The sequence below is a fragment of the Daucus carota genome, chromosome 1, assembly GCF_001625215.2.
Source record: "Daucus carota subsp. sativus chromosome 1, DH1 v3.0, whole genome shotgun sequence".
Taxonomy (NCBI): domain Eukaryota; kingdom Viridiplantae; phylum Streptophyta; class Magnoliopsida; order Apiales; family Apiaceae; genus Daucus; species Daucus carota.
This window is the reverse complement of record NC_030381.2, coordinates 532,976-547,975: the sequence shown is the minus strand read 5'-3', so window position 1 is coordinate 547,975 and position 15,000 is coordinate 532,976. Positions and strand designations below refer to the sequence as shown.

Below are 15,000 nucleotides of genomic sequence, written 5' to 3'. Positions count from 1 at the left end.
GAAAAGACCCGGAAATAACGAATAATGAAACAATTCATATATTGACATTTCGTGCTAATTTACAAATTTCTTCTTTGTTATTCCCATCATCCGGTAACCACAGGATGATCCACAAGAAAGGTGGCAGGATTCGAACCTATGGCCGGCCCACCCCTGACCTGCTGGGTTGGGTGGCCGGGTTAGCACCCCTCGTCGCCTCTCTACCCGAAACAGATGCGCTGCGCTACCCAGCGCTACACCTTGTCTCCCCTACCCCTCTTCTGGTTGTGCCATTACCCATCGCGGGTAGCCCCCGGTCCGGCCGCCCCTGACCTAATAAGAACGATTATCCTTATGACCAAACAAGGACCAGCTTACTTACTTCTCGAGCGATAGTTCCACGATCCCGACCAGCAACTTGCTTGTTGGGAGTAGGGGCATCCAAGCGTGCCCAACCTATACAAGGGGCTTGGAGATAGAGGGTTTTCTGGGGGAGATACTGTTTCCAGGTTGGATTTTTTAGATCAAATCAAATAGGACTAGTTGGGTAGATATAGGTGGTGAAATAGAACCTTTGCATCGATGTTTAGCAGGGCGGGTCGCTTGAGTGTCAAAACCAAGCGGTGGTTGTTTTTCCTTGGCTTATCGAACCAGCGTATGCCTTATTCCTCCTTTGAGGACTCCCAGTAGAGAAAGCCTCAATTTTCCGATGTGGATTGAAAGGAAGTTGGGGATGGACATAGATCCTTCCGCCTATCCGGAGTGTTGGAAAGAAAGCAATGGTTTTTTTATTTATTATTTCCCGATCATTAGAAGCAATCTTCACTGGCACAAGGATCTCCTCACAGCAACCTCCACTACGCTAGAACCCGACAATGAGTTTACGAAGGCTTCGAGTAGTGCGGGATAGGCTAATCACCAGACTGCTCTAGAATAGGTTAATCGCCGGAGAAAAGAACGAGTGAATCTAGTTTCGAGAGCATGCCTTACTCTAATAGGGGGCGTAGAGTTTCTAAGTGAAGGCAAGCGCAACTATCTGTTTCATATCCTCCCTGTCAGCAAGGCAGGTCCGCTATAAAGCCCACCGGCCAGAAAGTGCTCAAGAACGAGAAAGCCGACCAAAAGACTATTCCATAACCAACTCTTGTTGCCGAATCGAGGGGGCTTGGCTGGTACCAGGCTCTAAAAGACCTTTATTCGAGCGAGCGGTCTTTCTATCTTTTTGGGTTGCATGCCCAAGGCAATGCTTTTTTTAGATTGAGATGGATTTCTCTTCGCTATCGTGCCTCTTCCTTGTACCAGTTGATGCTGCGGCAGTGCCTAATATGACTTTGCTCCTGCCTCAGACAGCTTTGAGGTTCCCATCGATCGATTACAGAGGTTTCAACCACTGAACTTGCTTATGCTCCCCTTTGATCGAGTGCTATTTCTATAAAAAAGATTTAGTAGGAAAATCTTGAATTGGCTTCAATCGAGATTGCCTCGGCTTCTTAGGCACATGAGGAACCGGCCTAACATCTTTTCAACCGAAATCCCAATCAAAGACAAGTTCTACCAAGGCCAGAATCTGAAAGAGAAGATTCACTTTCCGGAATTCCAAGTGACATGATTCCTTCAGAAGCTAAAGTTGAATGATCGAAGCGAAGTCATCAATTCAACCATTCGCATGGTCTCCCCTAAGACTTACCTCTTTTTTTTCCAAATGAACCGAACCTCGATACCACATTCATCAAAGAGAGACGGCCATCTCTCTAGGTTGCACAACCCCTTTAGATCGTTCTATTCGTGCTTGAAAAACGACCCCGTCGGCTCGACATTTTTATTTTTGCAAACACCGACCCTTACTCAAACTCAATAGGGCAATTCAAAGAGGAGAACGAGGACAGCTGACTACCGCTAAAAGTAAGACTACGAGTACACATTGTATGATTAAAAACTGCCGCTGCATACTACCCGGTGCTTGCAGGTCTGACTGGTGCCGTCTCTCCAACAGCTGCTTCAATCAATGTTAAGTCTGACTACGAGGCTTCTTAGCCCGCAGCTGACTACTTATTGAAAGACCGAACAGGAAATGAAAAGTCGTACTACAACAACTGTAAACATTCCCTCCCCGCTCTTACTTTGATCGACTTGCCCGCACAGCGTCTTTTTTGAGAGAAGAAGTCAAGGGGCTAAGTGACTCTCAAAAGTCGTCTTTTGTATCGCGCCAAGAGAAATGACATAGATAAGATCATTGCTTAAAGAGTTTCATTGTCGAATTTTTATCATCCCAATAGTAGCTGCTGCCCAAAGGATCTCCAGTAACAGTAACTTGTTTACGGGTAACAGAGCCAACAGGTTAGGTTCCGGTCTTTCTGAAAGAAAGCTACTCACTTAGAAACTATTAGAGTTTTCTTCCTTTAGCTGACTTATCAGAGATCGAGAGAATTGCCATAAAGTGAAGACAGAAACCACGCAAAGGTGTACTAGTACCAAAAGTGAGTAGACAAGAAGGCTGTCATTGGGGGACCCTGCTTTGAGACTCTATTACCTATAAGATATGAGGAAGTTCATGGAAAAAGAAAGCATAGTCCTTAGGTACAGGATCAGAGGAGTAAAAGAGGAGATGCCCTACCGGGAAGGTGGCGGGCTAGAATTATCATATAGAAAGCTAAGCTATGTCATTCACCGGATCAAAAGATGGGCCTATTCGACGCTTGAACTCTCGTTGATGATGAATGTGGTGATTCTAAGCCTTCTAGTTAGTGGAGTCTGTTACACCAGATTGACTAATCATTACATGATATATAGACGGACTAGGGACGACCTTTAACTAAACAAGAAGAAGAGGGAATGCTATTGGCTCGCCCTAAACAACCCACGGAGCGGTAAGGAAAAGATAGGATGCCAGTGACTACTACGGAACGAGTTGGTGGAGTGTAATTTACTTTACTTTAGCCTTTGGTGGAAAGTCACTCGACTGACGTTCAAGCTTCATTGCTACGGCTTTTGTTGATGCATATAAAAGAGTGATTACCTGGTCGAGTATCTTGCCATACCCCCGAAAGACTAACTAGCTACAGCTACTGCATATATCGCTCGTATACCTTCCCGGGCGGCTCACTTGCTTAGAGCTTCCAGGCATAGCTCAGATTTTGAAAAGTGATTTGCTGAAGCTTATCTACAGCGGGCATATATCGTAGAATCATGAATATCCATAATAGGAGAGAATACGTCTTCCGGTTCGCTTCCCATCGGACCCTATACAGTCGAGCGGCTTATTAGCCCCACCAAGATAAATGCAGTACTCGGTCTACTCATCGTTCCCATACATATTGCAACTCTCAGAATCTTTTCGTTTAGTAAAGTGTGAAAACCGGAGGTAGTCAAATCGACCGGGAACTCCATTCTATTCCAAGACGCTTTAACGCCTATCGTTCGTATCCCTCTCCTTACAGTCGAGTGGCTTTGCCCCCTTCCCAAGGTATACTTACTCGCTTTCTGGTATAGCACATAGACGAAAGAAGTGATTCTTAAAAGACATATATCGTTCCCCGACTCGCAACATTGCTCAATCATAGAGAGGCAAGAAGGTTAGGTTAATGGCGGCATACAGGTCAGTAGTCGATCCAGGCCTGAAGTCGGAACATTAGCTTATGAAAGAGGGTCGCTAAAGAAGAAGCTTTGCCCTATTCTGTTTTAAGCGAGTGTACCATCTCCCGAATCAGCTCAATCACCTACGAAGAAAGGAGCCCGTTCCTCGACTATGAGATGTAATGCATCTCGACCAACGTTTCGACCATAAAGCAAGCATACGAGCGAGGATACTCCTGCTATTGGGGAATAAGCAGCTCTTCCCGAAGATGTATTACCAGGAATTCTGAGCGAATCAGCTCTCCCGAAAGATATGTTGATGAAGAGTGAGAAAGCTCTATCAAAGGTATAAGAGTGGACTTCTAACTAGTAGCTAGTATGAGGTAAACGACTGAACGATTGGTAATTGAGTTCAGGACTGGTAATTGAATCATAGACTAAGCATTGTGAAGAGCTCAACTTATTCTAATGAATGCAATGATTCTGGGCAATTTCCGAACTCTAATGAGGAACGGAGAATCGCCCATTAAAGCTGTGGAAGTAGGGATTTAAGCATTCATTAAAGCAAAGTAAACGATACACGTTGATTGCGCGGATAAGCCTTCTTTCCTTCTAACGAAGGCAAGCCGTTAGTCAAGAGGTTAGTTACCAGTTCTTCGTTCATAGGTACTCCCGGAGGTAGGGAAGGAACAGATTCGATACTAAAGAGCAATAGGGCACTCCTAAGCGAAGAAGGCAGTGAGCTCGGTTCAGGAACTTGCCTGCATGAATGAATCTTTCGAGAAAGCACGGTGCTTTGTAAACCGTCTAACAAGTGTCTTGTGAAGTTAGCGACTAGAGTTTCGTTTTCGGGATTGGATTACTTCCCTGCGTTAGAGGGAGTTATGAGTGAGTAGCTACTATGGTAAAAGCCCCATATGCTATCAGATTATTGCAGGAAAGTAGAATAGGTATATATGTGGATTTAAAATTTGGAGTTCCTCTTTCAAGACAAGACAGAGTGCAGTTAGCGACTCAGTCCACAGATTCGGCTTAGTAACAGATTAACAGAGTCGGGTTAGCAGTCCTCGCTCCACAGATTCGGCTTAGTTCAAATATCCCTAGTTTGATAGCGGAGTTAAGTGGAGAAGTAACTAGGAGAATCAAGACAAGCAATCCAATCAGGAACAAGGTAGTTAGGGTCTAATGCCATCATTTAGTGGTATAAACCTATAGACAGGAAGAGCTTCCTATTCAGTTTCGGGTTATTTGCCTCTGGAACTAAAGTCATAGGATGCTAGCTAGATTGATCTGACCAACTCTCATGGCTTTAGGAGGGGGCGGGCTCTGAAAGAGTCCTCCGACCGGTTCCGACAGTCTTTTCTTCACCTTCTCTTCTTGGCATGATCCAGGCGTTCAAGCTAGCAGATCAAATCATGGGTTCTCATCCCGGAGAGGCAAGTGAGTCGGTTGGTTGAAATGCGGTTATGGCGGGCAGCCGTTGCTATTGTAGTTATTGTAGCCGATGAGCGAACTGTAGCGTCGGAGCTAAAGATGCTGTTGTTCCCGCTGTTAGGAGCTAATTAGTTAGAGTAGCTTCGCTAAGAGCCTTTCTTCAAGCTATGGACCCCGTAGTGTAGGACACTAAGCAAGTTGACTCCGTAACCTCTATGCATCGGGTCTATTTAGATCTCTGGGTACTATGGATAGGCTAACATTTGATCTAAGCCGCAAAGAGCTAAAGATAGCTGCATTGGAACGAAATTAGCTAGCCTCTAGGAAGACTAGTACATTTCTTTTTTTTGTTATCCTATTGCTACTATACCGTATAGTTAATGATAGTTAATGTCGGTGAATCGGGGATAATCGTCTTAAGACTGGGAATTTACAATAACAATAATAGGTCCTTTAGTAAAAGCTCAATCCCAACTCTCTTATCTGGTGCAGAACCTGCCCTAGAGCTATTGCCAGATTGAATCTCAAATCGAGCTGCAGTTCTTCTTTCCTTTCAAACCTAGCTAGGGTTGATTTCGCTCTATCAATTCCGTCACTCTTATCTACGATAGCAGCAAACTCCACTTCTGAAACAAGAGAAAAGATCATATCGGCAACAGCAAGTCAAGTCTGAAATGCCTCAGAAGCAAGTCTCGGCTTAGCTGCATTATCTTCCTACCGATATCATACTAGACTCTATTATGACCTGAGGGTGACTGAACTACCTTAAGCCCCGAAGTAAATTATCCTTTCTTCCCTCTCGACAGGGAACTTAGCTAGAGGAATTCATTTTCTCGTACTTGAACTGCTGTAGACAAGAAGTAAAAGCCCTGGGGAAAGCGTAGCGCTTATCGTTTAACAGGTACGTAGCCTCTTTCGAGAGGCGAAGAATAGCTATCTTTCAGAAAGAAGAAGAGCAGCAAACCTTTTTAGTACTACCAGACTCGAGGCGAAGAGGGATTTACCATAAATAATAAATAGGAGGGTTAAAGCACTTGCTTCGTCCTTAGCCCGGAACTCGTTCCTAGCGTAGACTGAACTTCTTCTTTCTAAAGCGCAAAAGCTAAAGCGATACATAGAGCTCTTTTATTATAGGCGAGGAGTCTGCTTCCTAAATCCCATTTTTGAGGACAGGTATCACGCTCTATACGATTGTCAGCTAAGTAAATAGATGGGGCAGATGAAGAAAGAAAGAAAGCTCCTAGGTGGTTTTTTTGGTATATCTTATGCAATCGATTGATTCTATCAGGTCCATTCTTTGGTAGTGCATAGGCTCCGGCTTCTTCCTCTAGCCGAGCCACTCCTTGCGTGTGTGTAATTAATGGCAGTTTTTTTATTATTGAGCTATTCTCTTTCTTGGATTTTATTATAGTAGAGAGCGGTAAGTTAGTGTTGCTCTAAGAAAGTGGTAGCTGTTCCAGTACACAAACAAGGTGGATTGGGGTTTAGTAGGTATTTTGCGCGCATGCTTGGTGCTTTTAATAGAGAAAGGGCTTGGCATTTCACTCTTTGTTGTGGGGTTGTCACGGATTGGCCGGCCATACTGATAGAGAAGTCCAAGGAGCCTTTTATTTGTGGAGGTTTCACATCACATTAATCATTCCATTCCTTCCGGATAACCTAAAAGGTGCAGGCCCACTTAAGAGAGGGGCCTTTCTTAAAATTCTTAAAAAGAGGGTTCTATTCCGATGTATACGATGGGATATATAATAAGAAGAAAACAGGTTCTTCTCTTAAGCCTACTTTGTTTTATTGATCTTGCCACGGTAGGTAGGTCTGTCTTTCTCTGGATCCCGCTGAGCTGAAAGACATGAGACATACATAAAAAAGAGTTTCAATCCAGACCGGGCTCTCGAAAGCCCATGTGACCGGAGGTGGGAAGATATGGGCTGGAAAAGCGTGTTAATAATCACCGCAGGCCCTTATGCCCCGAGTGCTCAGCTTTGCCCCAGAAATGGAACTAACTGGAGGGGCGGTTTGCTCGCTTAGTAGTCTTATTGAGCTCGAGTTCCTCTTCCTGTGATTAAGGGAGAACTTCATTAAAACAAAACTGAACAAGACAGCCAATCCCGAAATCCGCTTATGGCAAGAAAGCTCGAAGGGGGAATCCCTTAATAGAGTATCCCTGTTCGAGTTCGTATTCTTTTAATATATTCTCTTTCGACCTATAGTAAATCTTTCAACTATAAAAAGAGTACGCTTTTGCCGGAGTTTTCTGGGTAAAAGATCTTTTACTATGCGGAAGACCGGGTATCGTGTAGACTCTACTCTTCCTAGTGCTGCTAAACGCTTAAATCGTCATATTGGTACGATCGGCCCCTCGAATGCTATTGGAAGTGATTCTATTCAACCATGACTGAGTAAGAACTAAATTACCGTGCGCTTATCCATTTGTATCCTATTGCATTTAATTAAATTCATTAACAAGTGAGTGTGACACCAAGAAGTGACAAGCGAATAGTGGACTTCTTTAGACAAGATAGTGAAGATGGCTTCAAGAGAAAGAGAAAGACGCCCGATGCTACGATAGATGGAACAGATGCTATGGCATCCTCGAGTGAAGAAGACATGGGTAATAAGGGAGAAAGCGCCAAGACTGAGGGGGAGACGTCAATAGAGAGGGAGAATAATGATATATCAATGAATGCGGATTCTGAGAATGCGGATATGGCGTCAACCGAGGACATTGCTATGCAGACACCTAAACTGTCTAAGATCGAGGGCGACGCCGCTCTACCTTCGTCTGAGAAAGCCCCAGCCACTAAGAGAACTCAAAAGTAAAAAAAGAGTTCAACAGCTAAGGATAAGGCCACAAAGAGAGAGAAGAGTCCCACAACTAAGAATAAGAAAGAGATAGAGAATAATGAGAGTGAACCCGCTCTTGGGCTATTCCATTCGGAGAAGGTTCCTGAGGATATAAAGTGGCCGGCTCATCACATGGATGACATGTTGCATAGACGTTATTCCTATGGTTCCGGAATCAAGATATTGGTTTTCATGGACAAGGTGTTCAAGGCTCTAAAGAGGAAAAAGAATAAGTTCTGGAATGATGATTAAAATGTGGGAAAGACTGACTCCCAATAAGTCTTTGAAATGCTTCTGAAAATAGGTATGAATAAGGATGCTTTCACTGATCCAAATCTGCTGTTCTGCCTACAAAAAGAGATAGAGGAAAAAAGCGATCATATTATGACCTCACTTAATTCTGAGCTTGTTCAAGCCTGCCCAGTATCTAATGTACCCCCGCAAAAGCAGCTTCGCCCGCCCGCTTCTCTTTTCCTGTTCACGAATCCCATGCAGGTTCTCGGGAAGACGACGGTGCGATTTCATCTGTTGGAGGCGTAACTGCAGCAGTTAGCTCTACTCTAAAGGTAGTTCCGTTCTCCTCGGATGAGAATCGGTAGCTGTTAGAATAGTAGTAGCGGTGTGACTGTGACTTTCTTCTTGAAAAGACTGCTTGACTTGGCTAGAAAGGTAGTGAGTGCATTGATGCAGAGAAGTTGGAATATAGTCAGTGTGCCACGAGTGACTCCTTTTGTTGTCGATTGATTTGACTCTGTCTCCTCCCACTCCCAGGAAGGATCAGATACAGATTCTCTCGTCCTGGTGGTTTGGGCATAGATCGGATTTTCCTTCTACGACGGCTAGTGAAATCATAAAGAGTGCGCTCCCCTTTCCCCTTGGGCATGAAGCCATTGGATCAGGGCATCCAATCACAGGCGAAAGGTATTCATTCGGAGTTCTTCCCCGGCAAAGCAAAGTGGTTTCTAAAACTTCAACAAGCTCGGCAGGGAACTTTCCGGGAGCAGGGCTTACAAAGGGAACTCCAATTGGAATTCAAAGTAACTTGGCCTATTGATCTTGACCAGCCTCGACTGGTTCCACAGCAAATGTAACTTGCCTGTAAACTATTCCCTCGGCTGGCACGACATTGAGAAGAGAAAAAAATCTTCACTGGTTTTATAAAATGGAGTCCAGTCCTGGAAATGGTTCGCACAAGGAATAAAAAGAAAAGGGGGGTCTCACACCGGTGTAAAGTAAAAGCAATTTACTTATACTCAGAGATTGCATTTGCTGGCCTTTAACTGGCTTTACAAAACAGGCTTTTATCACAGCCTTGATCCACAGGATGGGAAAAGTACCGGCCCGGACTAAGCCCCTGTTGTCATGGTAGCCTTTAGAGTTAGAGTAGTTGCTTGCCCAAAGCCGTTATGCTTTCATACTGGTCACCTAACTCATGTTTAGGCACTCCCCCTACTAATAGGAATGTGACTGTCCTCTATCCCTAGTTGTAACTGACCTTTCCCGAGAAGAAGAGGATACTAAGGGATATAGCTAGTAAATGGAACTCCAACTCCCTCGCTCCTAACTCAACTATGCCCAGATAATCTACTAAAGAACTTCATTCGTTGGCCGAAGCCGGCTCACTTCATTCTGAAACTCCTCTTTCTATACTTAATCAGAAGAACTAGAACTCTTTTCTTTACACTTTGTCCTAGAAGCCCGGGACTAGCAACCAATAGGAGAAGAGGACCCTAGCAACAATAGCAAGAGCAGCAAGAGCAGCCCTGCCTGCGAGTAGAAGAACAAGGATACTAGCATCCGTAGAAGGAGCAGGGTACATTTCCAAGAGGGCCCTAAGATAAGAGGGGGCAAAGCCACTCAAACGAATGTGAGAGGGGTCAGAAGTAGCGACAAGTTAATCAAAAGCAGCAAGCTTGTTCCGTATACTTTCGTGAATAAGGCTAAAATGAAAGGAATGTCGGTACGGATTAAAGCAAGAATCCCGATGACAAGTCTCTGCCTGCAGACTAACACTCTGGAGGCGGACTGTGCAGCTGTACAGTCCGCCTCTTCAATGGTGTAGAGAGGCACAACAAAACCATTCTTGTCAATCACAAGTAGAGTGCACCTGATGCTTGTGAGTGACACAGATAAGTGCACGTCCAATTAAGAATTAAGAATTTGTTAGAATTCATTATTTAAAAGAAGCCTTGCCCTCTAGTTGATAAGGCGATCTCTCTCTAAAATGAGTTTGGCAAATCGACCGAAAAATAGAATGAATGATCACAGTGTCTTAGCACCTTTTCTTTACTCGGGAAGAGGGCGAGTAGTTAATATCTTAAATAAGTGTGTTTCTAACGAATGCTAAACCGGCCTGGCGTTGCTTGATTTGATTAATAGGAAAGAGGGGAGTTGGAAGAATCAGTTTTTATGAAGTATGAGGACCAAAAAAAGAGCTCAAACCTCTGTACGCAGATTTATTTGGATCCGATTACTTAATGCTGAACGACAGGCCTTAGACTCACAAGACCTTTTAACCCGAGTCAGGGCTGCTTTTGCATGTAATACCGTTGTCGTAACGAAGGAAAATTCGGAATTTCTGGATGAAGAATTGAGTTTCCTTCTTTGTTTTGTCTTTTGCCGTCAATTTAAGATAGTCATAGTTCGTGTGCCGCGCGCGGGAATATTCATTATATTTAGAGTAAGGCCCCGCTGCTTTTGATGGAATGAAAAAATGTCAAGTAAACTCTATTGCATTCTTTTCTTTCCTCGGGCTATCACATCTGGAATCCAATTCTGTTAAAATTGGAATATCTTATAATATATATATTAGTTCTGTAATGTAGACATCGCTTACTTCATTCCAAGTTTGATAGGCCTGGAATCACAACATGGTCCTAACTAGGGCTTCAAGCTCTTTCTTTCATGGGAAGTCGTTCACCCCTGAATAAATGATGTAGATAAACTTCCTTCTTCTCGTTTGACTTCGACTCTCTCTTGCCCGCGGTGCTGCAGTCATATTTTTCGAGTTAAGGAACGAATTAAAAAAGCATGATGAAATTGATAGAATCCGTTTTTGTTCAGCTGACATGGTACTCTTCTTTCTGTCTTTTCTCGCTGGTCGAACCTATTTCAATTCCTCTTCTTTCAGTCGATCGGTCAATAAGGTCTTCATTCAAGTTTTTTCTTATGTAGTGGAAACGCCTTACAATCCGGTGGGGTTTCGGTTCGTTAGCTGGTATTTGCGCAGCTCGTAGTTCCACTTTTTCTTACTCTAGTTGAGTAGGACATCACTCTTTTCTTTAGTAGAGTAGACAAGTGCGTTTGCTTCCTCTTTCTTTGGTCGAGCCTCACTTCTCTAATTCGGTATAACGAGAAGGAGTTTACTAAGGTCAGCTCAAGAAGGAGCTACTTTTGTCAGTGCAATAGGGGGCACTTACTAAGGTCAATGCACAGTTAGATTTGTGGAACTAATTATGCCTTTCTTACACGGATGAGACTGATCACGGAGGACAGCACGAATTGAATTACTCTATATTACAGATATATATATAGTAATTAGTGTGTAGTGAGGTTTATTATCTTATCTAGGTAAGTAGTCTTTACTTAACTCAACTGAAACAATGCCCAACAACTCCCATGCCTTTCTTGGCCCAACCGGCTGGCTCTTTTCGACAAGCCTTTCTTCATAGAGGAGTAAGCAGAAACTTTACAGATAATAAAGACAATGGCTCTACTTTTTAAGGAACTGGAGAAGGGGGAACTTCTCAGCCTTGTTCAATACCTTCTCTTTTGTATATCAGTCTTACTCGTAGTTATTATATTCTGACTTTTCTGGGGTGTGTATATTTGCTATAAGCTTTTACGTCAGAATAGAGTCGCGAGGGAGATTATAGATCAGCATCACTTTGAATTCATTTTAGGGGAGATAAAACAGGGGGGTCGGCTACCGTTCGTAGAGGTCAGCGCCGACCGCAGAAAAGTCGGGCCTTCGGAGGTACTTCCTCTGAAGAATACTAAAACGGGCGTGCCCGAGAAAGAGCCGTAAAGGCGCTTGAAACAGCAGCTCCCCTGCCTGCCCAGTTCCATCTTTCCGTTGGTCAACAACCAAAAAAGTTATCTATACTTCTTCACTACTCGTACAGGAAGGACTCTCTTTCTGTCTGGAGGGAATACTTTGTTCGAAAGAAAGATGCCTCAACTGGATAAATTCACTTATTTCACACAATTCTTCTGGTCATGCCTTTTCCTCTTTACTTTCTATATTGCCATATGCAATGATGGAGATGGACTACTTGGGATCAGCAGAATTCTAAAACTGCGGAACCAACTTCTTTCACACCAGGAGAACAACATCCGGAGCAAGGACCCCAACAGTTTGGAAGATATCTTGAGAAAAGGTTTTAGCACCGGTGTATCCTATATGTACTCCAGTTTATTCGAAGTATCCCAATGGTGTAACGCCGTCGACTTATTGGGAAAAAGGAGGAGGATCCCTTTGATCTCTTGTTTCGGAGAAATAAGTGGCTCACGAGGAATGGAAAGAAACATATTCTATTTGATCTCGAAGTCCTCATATAGCACTTCTTCCAATCCTGGATGGGGGATCACTTGTAGGAATGACATAACGCTAATCCATGTTCCACACGGCCAAAGAAGCTTCGGTTTTTAATCTCATTATTACTTGATAGAACTACAAGGTACAAGGGTCTGATTCTTCTTCAGAAGAGGATATGTAGGTAGTTCGGTGTTTATAGCCGGATGCGACCCCCCCACATCGCGGGCCCCGGGGCACTCCCTCCATCCATGGAGAAAACAGCATCTTTCACTTCAAAGGAGGGAAGGCGTAGATCCTCGATCCAAGTCTCGTCTTTTGTTTTGAGTGACGATGTTCTTTCAGTTTTGGAAGCAAAGATCAAATATTAAGCAGCAGATACCACTAGATAAAATGAAGATGAAAGAGATGCTTAAAGAGAAGAATCCGATCTTTGATGCACTGAATCATACATAACACATACGCATTTGAATTTTCAGAATCATAGGAATTAGAAGAAGCTGCCACTAACACATCTGTAGAAGCAGACAAGGAAGATGCCGTTGAAAAAGGAAGTTCGAGCTTGAGTGCCCGGATGGGGTTTCAGTGTAGTAAAGAAATTCTTTTTTCAATTTTTGTGGAATGAATGAAGGAAGACCATACCATTAGAGGAAGGGTGGTTTTGCATTGAAACGGCGCAACGCCCATTCCTGACCTGCAATCTTTTAGGGCAACGCTTGCTGATAGACACGAGACCAGCACGCGACCATAAGGATATTCTGCTTACAATAGCAATACTCAAGAAAAAGACAATGGGCTGATATGGGCTTGACTAATGATATTGGGCTGCTTGAATGGGCAATGCTGCGTTGGGTGTAACAAAGCCCCCCCCTCCTGACCTCAGGCGTTGAAATCGGGGTAGCGGGCCTCTGCGTCAACCCAAGTTGCATCTTCTGTTGGAAGGCCCACCCACTTGACAAGCAGAAACCTTTCACGGGTCTGTTCTTGCGTTTGAAAAGGCCTCTGTCCAGAATCTTCTCCGGAGTCCAAAACATCAGACCGTCCTAATTTGTTCTTCCGAGAGAGGTTCTGAAAGAATGATTCCCCCGCAGGAGTTGACCGGGGAGGGAAGATAGATGGGAACTGCTGGGCTGGCTTCCACGTGATTTAATGTAAACATTTAATCGGCCCTATGATGGACCTTTAGAATAAAAATAAATAGGTAAGGGCTTTTTTTTTAATTAAGCCCAATCCTCTCGTGGATCATACGTCTTACCATCTTCAGTAACTAAATCAATGAAATTCTTTCGAGTAGTCATGAATTAAAGCAAACGATTCCCTATACTAGAATCAGACGGAGTTCTTCTTTTTTTTCTTTTCTGGGTAGGCATCTTCCTTCTTTAACCCTTTTAGTATAGCTTGAACTCGTACAAAGCGCTCAAGATGGTCGAAAAAAGTAGCAGCTTTCACGTATGGTAATTTCCGCCGATCTAATTTATTAAACAAGGCAAGGCCCCAAGTACATGAACTATTATAGCTTCCAGTGTATATTGACCTAACACATTTAGAATACTTAAAGCCTTATCAGTTAGACCCATTTTCTTCTGCTTTAGATAATCTTTTGCTGTAATCTTACTTGGATTAAGTATCTAACCATTGCTGGATATTTCTCAAAAGCCTTAGTCTCTTTTCCTTAAAACTCCCTTGTATAACTTTCGATTTTAATCTTTAATTCATATAAATTAAATCTTTATCCGTTTTACAATCATAATAACCATCTTTTAACATTTTGAAAAAATTCTTATTAAGAGCCTGAGTTTTCCATTTTTTAGATTTCATATGCATCTCAACTTTTTTTAGGAATATATTCATGAACTTGTCATACATTAAACATCTTACAGCATCCTTATCTTTCATCTCACTACTCTTTTTACCCACTTCTATACCGGTCCCCTTCTTTTATCCCATCATGTAGCTGGAAATAAGCCAGTAAAAGAAAACTAGAAGCAAGTGGGGGTACGTAAACGAGGACGGATCACAGTGTTTTTGTACTGGTCAGCTTTGAGGTGTCGAGTGAGGGATTGTTCTATCTCTTATGAAAAGGGCCCTGGTGCCTTATTATTAGAGAAAGGGGAGTACTATCTGACGCTTCGCTCGATTATTGTCCTATTCCGCTCGATTATTGCGCCCTTTTCTTTAGGGCCGGGGACGGGGTTAAGCCGCGTGGCGATACCCGCGAAAAACAAAACATAGGAACTTCAACTATTGAGATAATTTTAGTTGGGGGGCCCTTCGTACTCAAATCCGAACAGGGAAAGGGCACTTTTTCAGCGCACTCAAAGATAGTGTGTATGGGGTTAAATATTCATGAAAAACCATTATGTTATGAAATGATCCATGTTACGGAACCAAGACGCCCTATTATATTAATAATACGAATATAATAAAGAAGAGGGTTGCTAATAAGAAGAAAGAGTTAAGGGCCTCCAACGCCTATAAATAGAAGCTTCTTTCAGTCTCTATTTGGCACAAAGGGCACTTAGTAGAAGTCGGAAAGAAAGTGAGTAGCCATGGATCCCAACCCCAATGTAATTGAAAGACTTTCTCTGCTTTCAAATTTAATAGCGCAGGTCGACGAAACAAAGCTCTACTGGGAG

General features: G+C 43.2%; 5 protein-coding genes across 5 annotated transcripts in view; 1 reads left to right on the top strand and 4 right to left on the bottom strand.

Moving 5' to 3' along the window:
* The first annotated feature begins 12,001 nt into the window (after positions 1-12,001).
* LOC135150738 (putative ATP synthase protein YMF19) overlaps positions 12,002-15,000 on the top strand; it is a 5,049-nt gene continuing 2,050 nt past the window's right edge. Inside the window, exon 1 of the mRNA XM_064087709.1 lies at positions 12,002-15,000. This exon is cut by the window's right edge and continues 2,050 nt beyond it. Within this exon, the coding sequence (XP_063943779.1) occupies positions 12,002-12,481 (480 nt within the window). The 3' untranslated portion in view covers positions 12,482-15,000.
* The window catches only part of LOC135150745 (ATP synthase subunit 9, mitochondrial), an 83,560-nt gene continuing 80,621 nt past the window's right edge, over positions 12,062-15,000 (bottom strand). Inside the window, exon 2 of the mRNA XM_064087732.1 lies at positions 12,062-15,000. This exon is cut by the window's right edge and continues 26,440 nt beyond it. The gene's annotated coding sequence lies outside the window, so the exon portion shown is untranslated.
* Positions 12,062-15,000, bottom strand: part of LOC135150737 (putative ATP synthase protein YMF19) — a 30,178-nt gene continuing 27,239 nt past the window's right edge. The window contains exon 1 of the mRNA XM_064087708.1: positions 12,062-15,000. This exon is cut by the window's right edge and continues 27,239 nt beyond it. The gene's annotated coding sequence lies outside the window, so the exon portion shown is untranslated.
* Positions 12,062-15,000, bottom strand: part of LOC108203778 (uncharacterized) — a 27,005-nt gene continuing 24,066 nt past the window's right edge. Inside the window, exon 1 of the mRNA XM_064087729.1 lies at positions 12,062-15,000. This exon is cut by the window's right edge and continues 24,066 nt beyond it. The gene's annotated coding sequence lies outside the window, so the exon portion shown is untranslated.
* LOC135150724 (photosystem II CP43 reaction center protein-like) overlaps positions 12,062-15,000 on the bottom strand; it is a 25,595-nt gene continuing 22,656 nt past the window's right edge. The window contains 1 exon segment of the mRNA XM_064087670.1: positions 12,062-15,000. This exon segment is cut by the window's right edge and continues 21,698 nt beyond it. The gene's annotated coding sequence lies outside the window, so the exon portion shown is untranslated.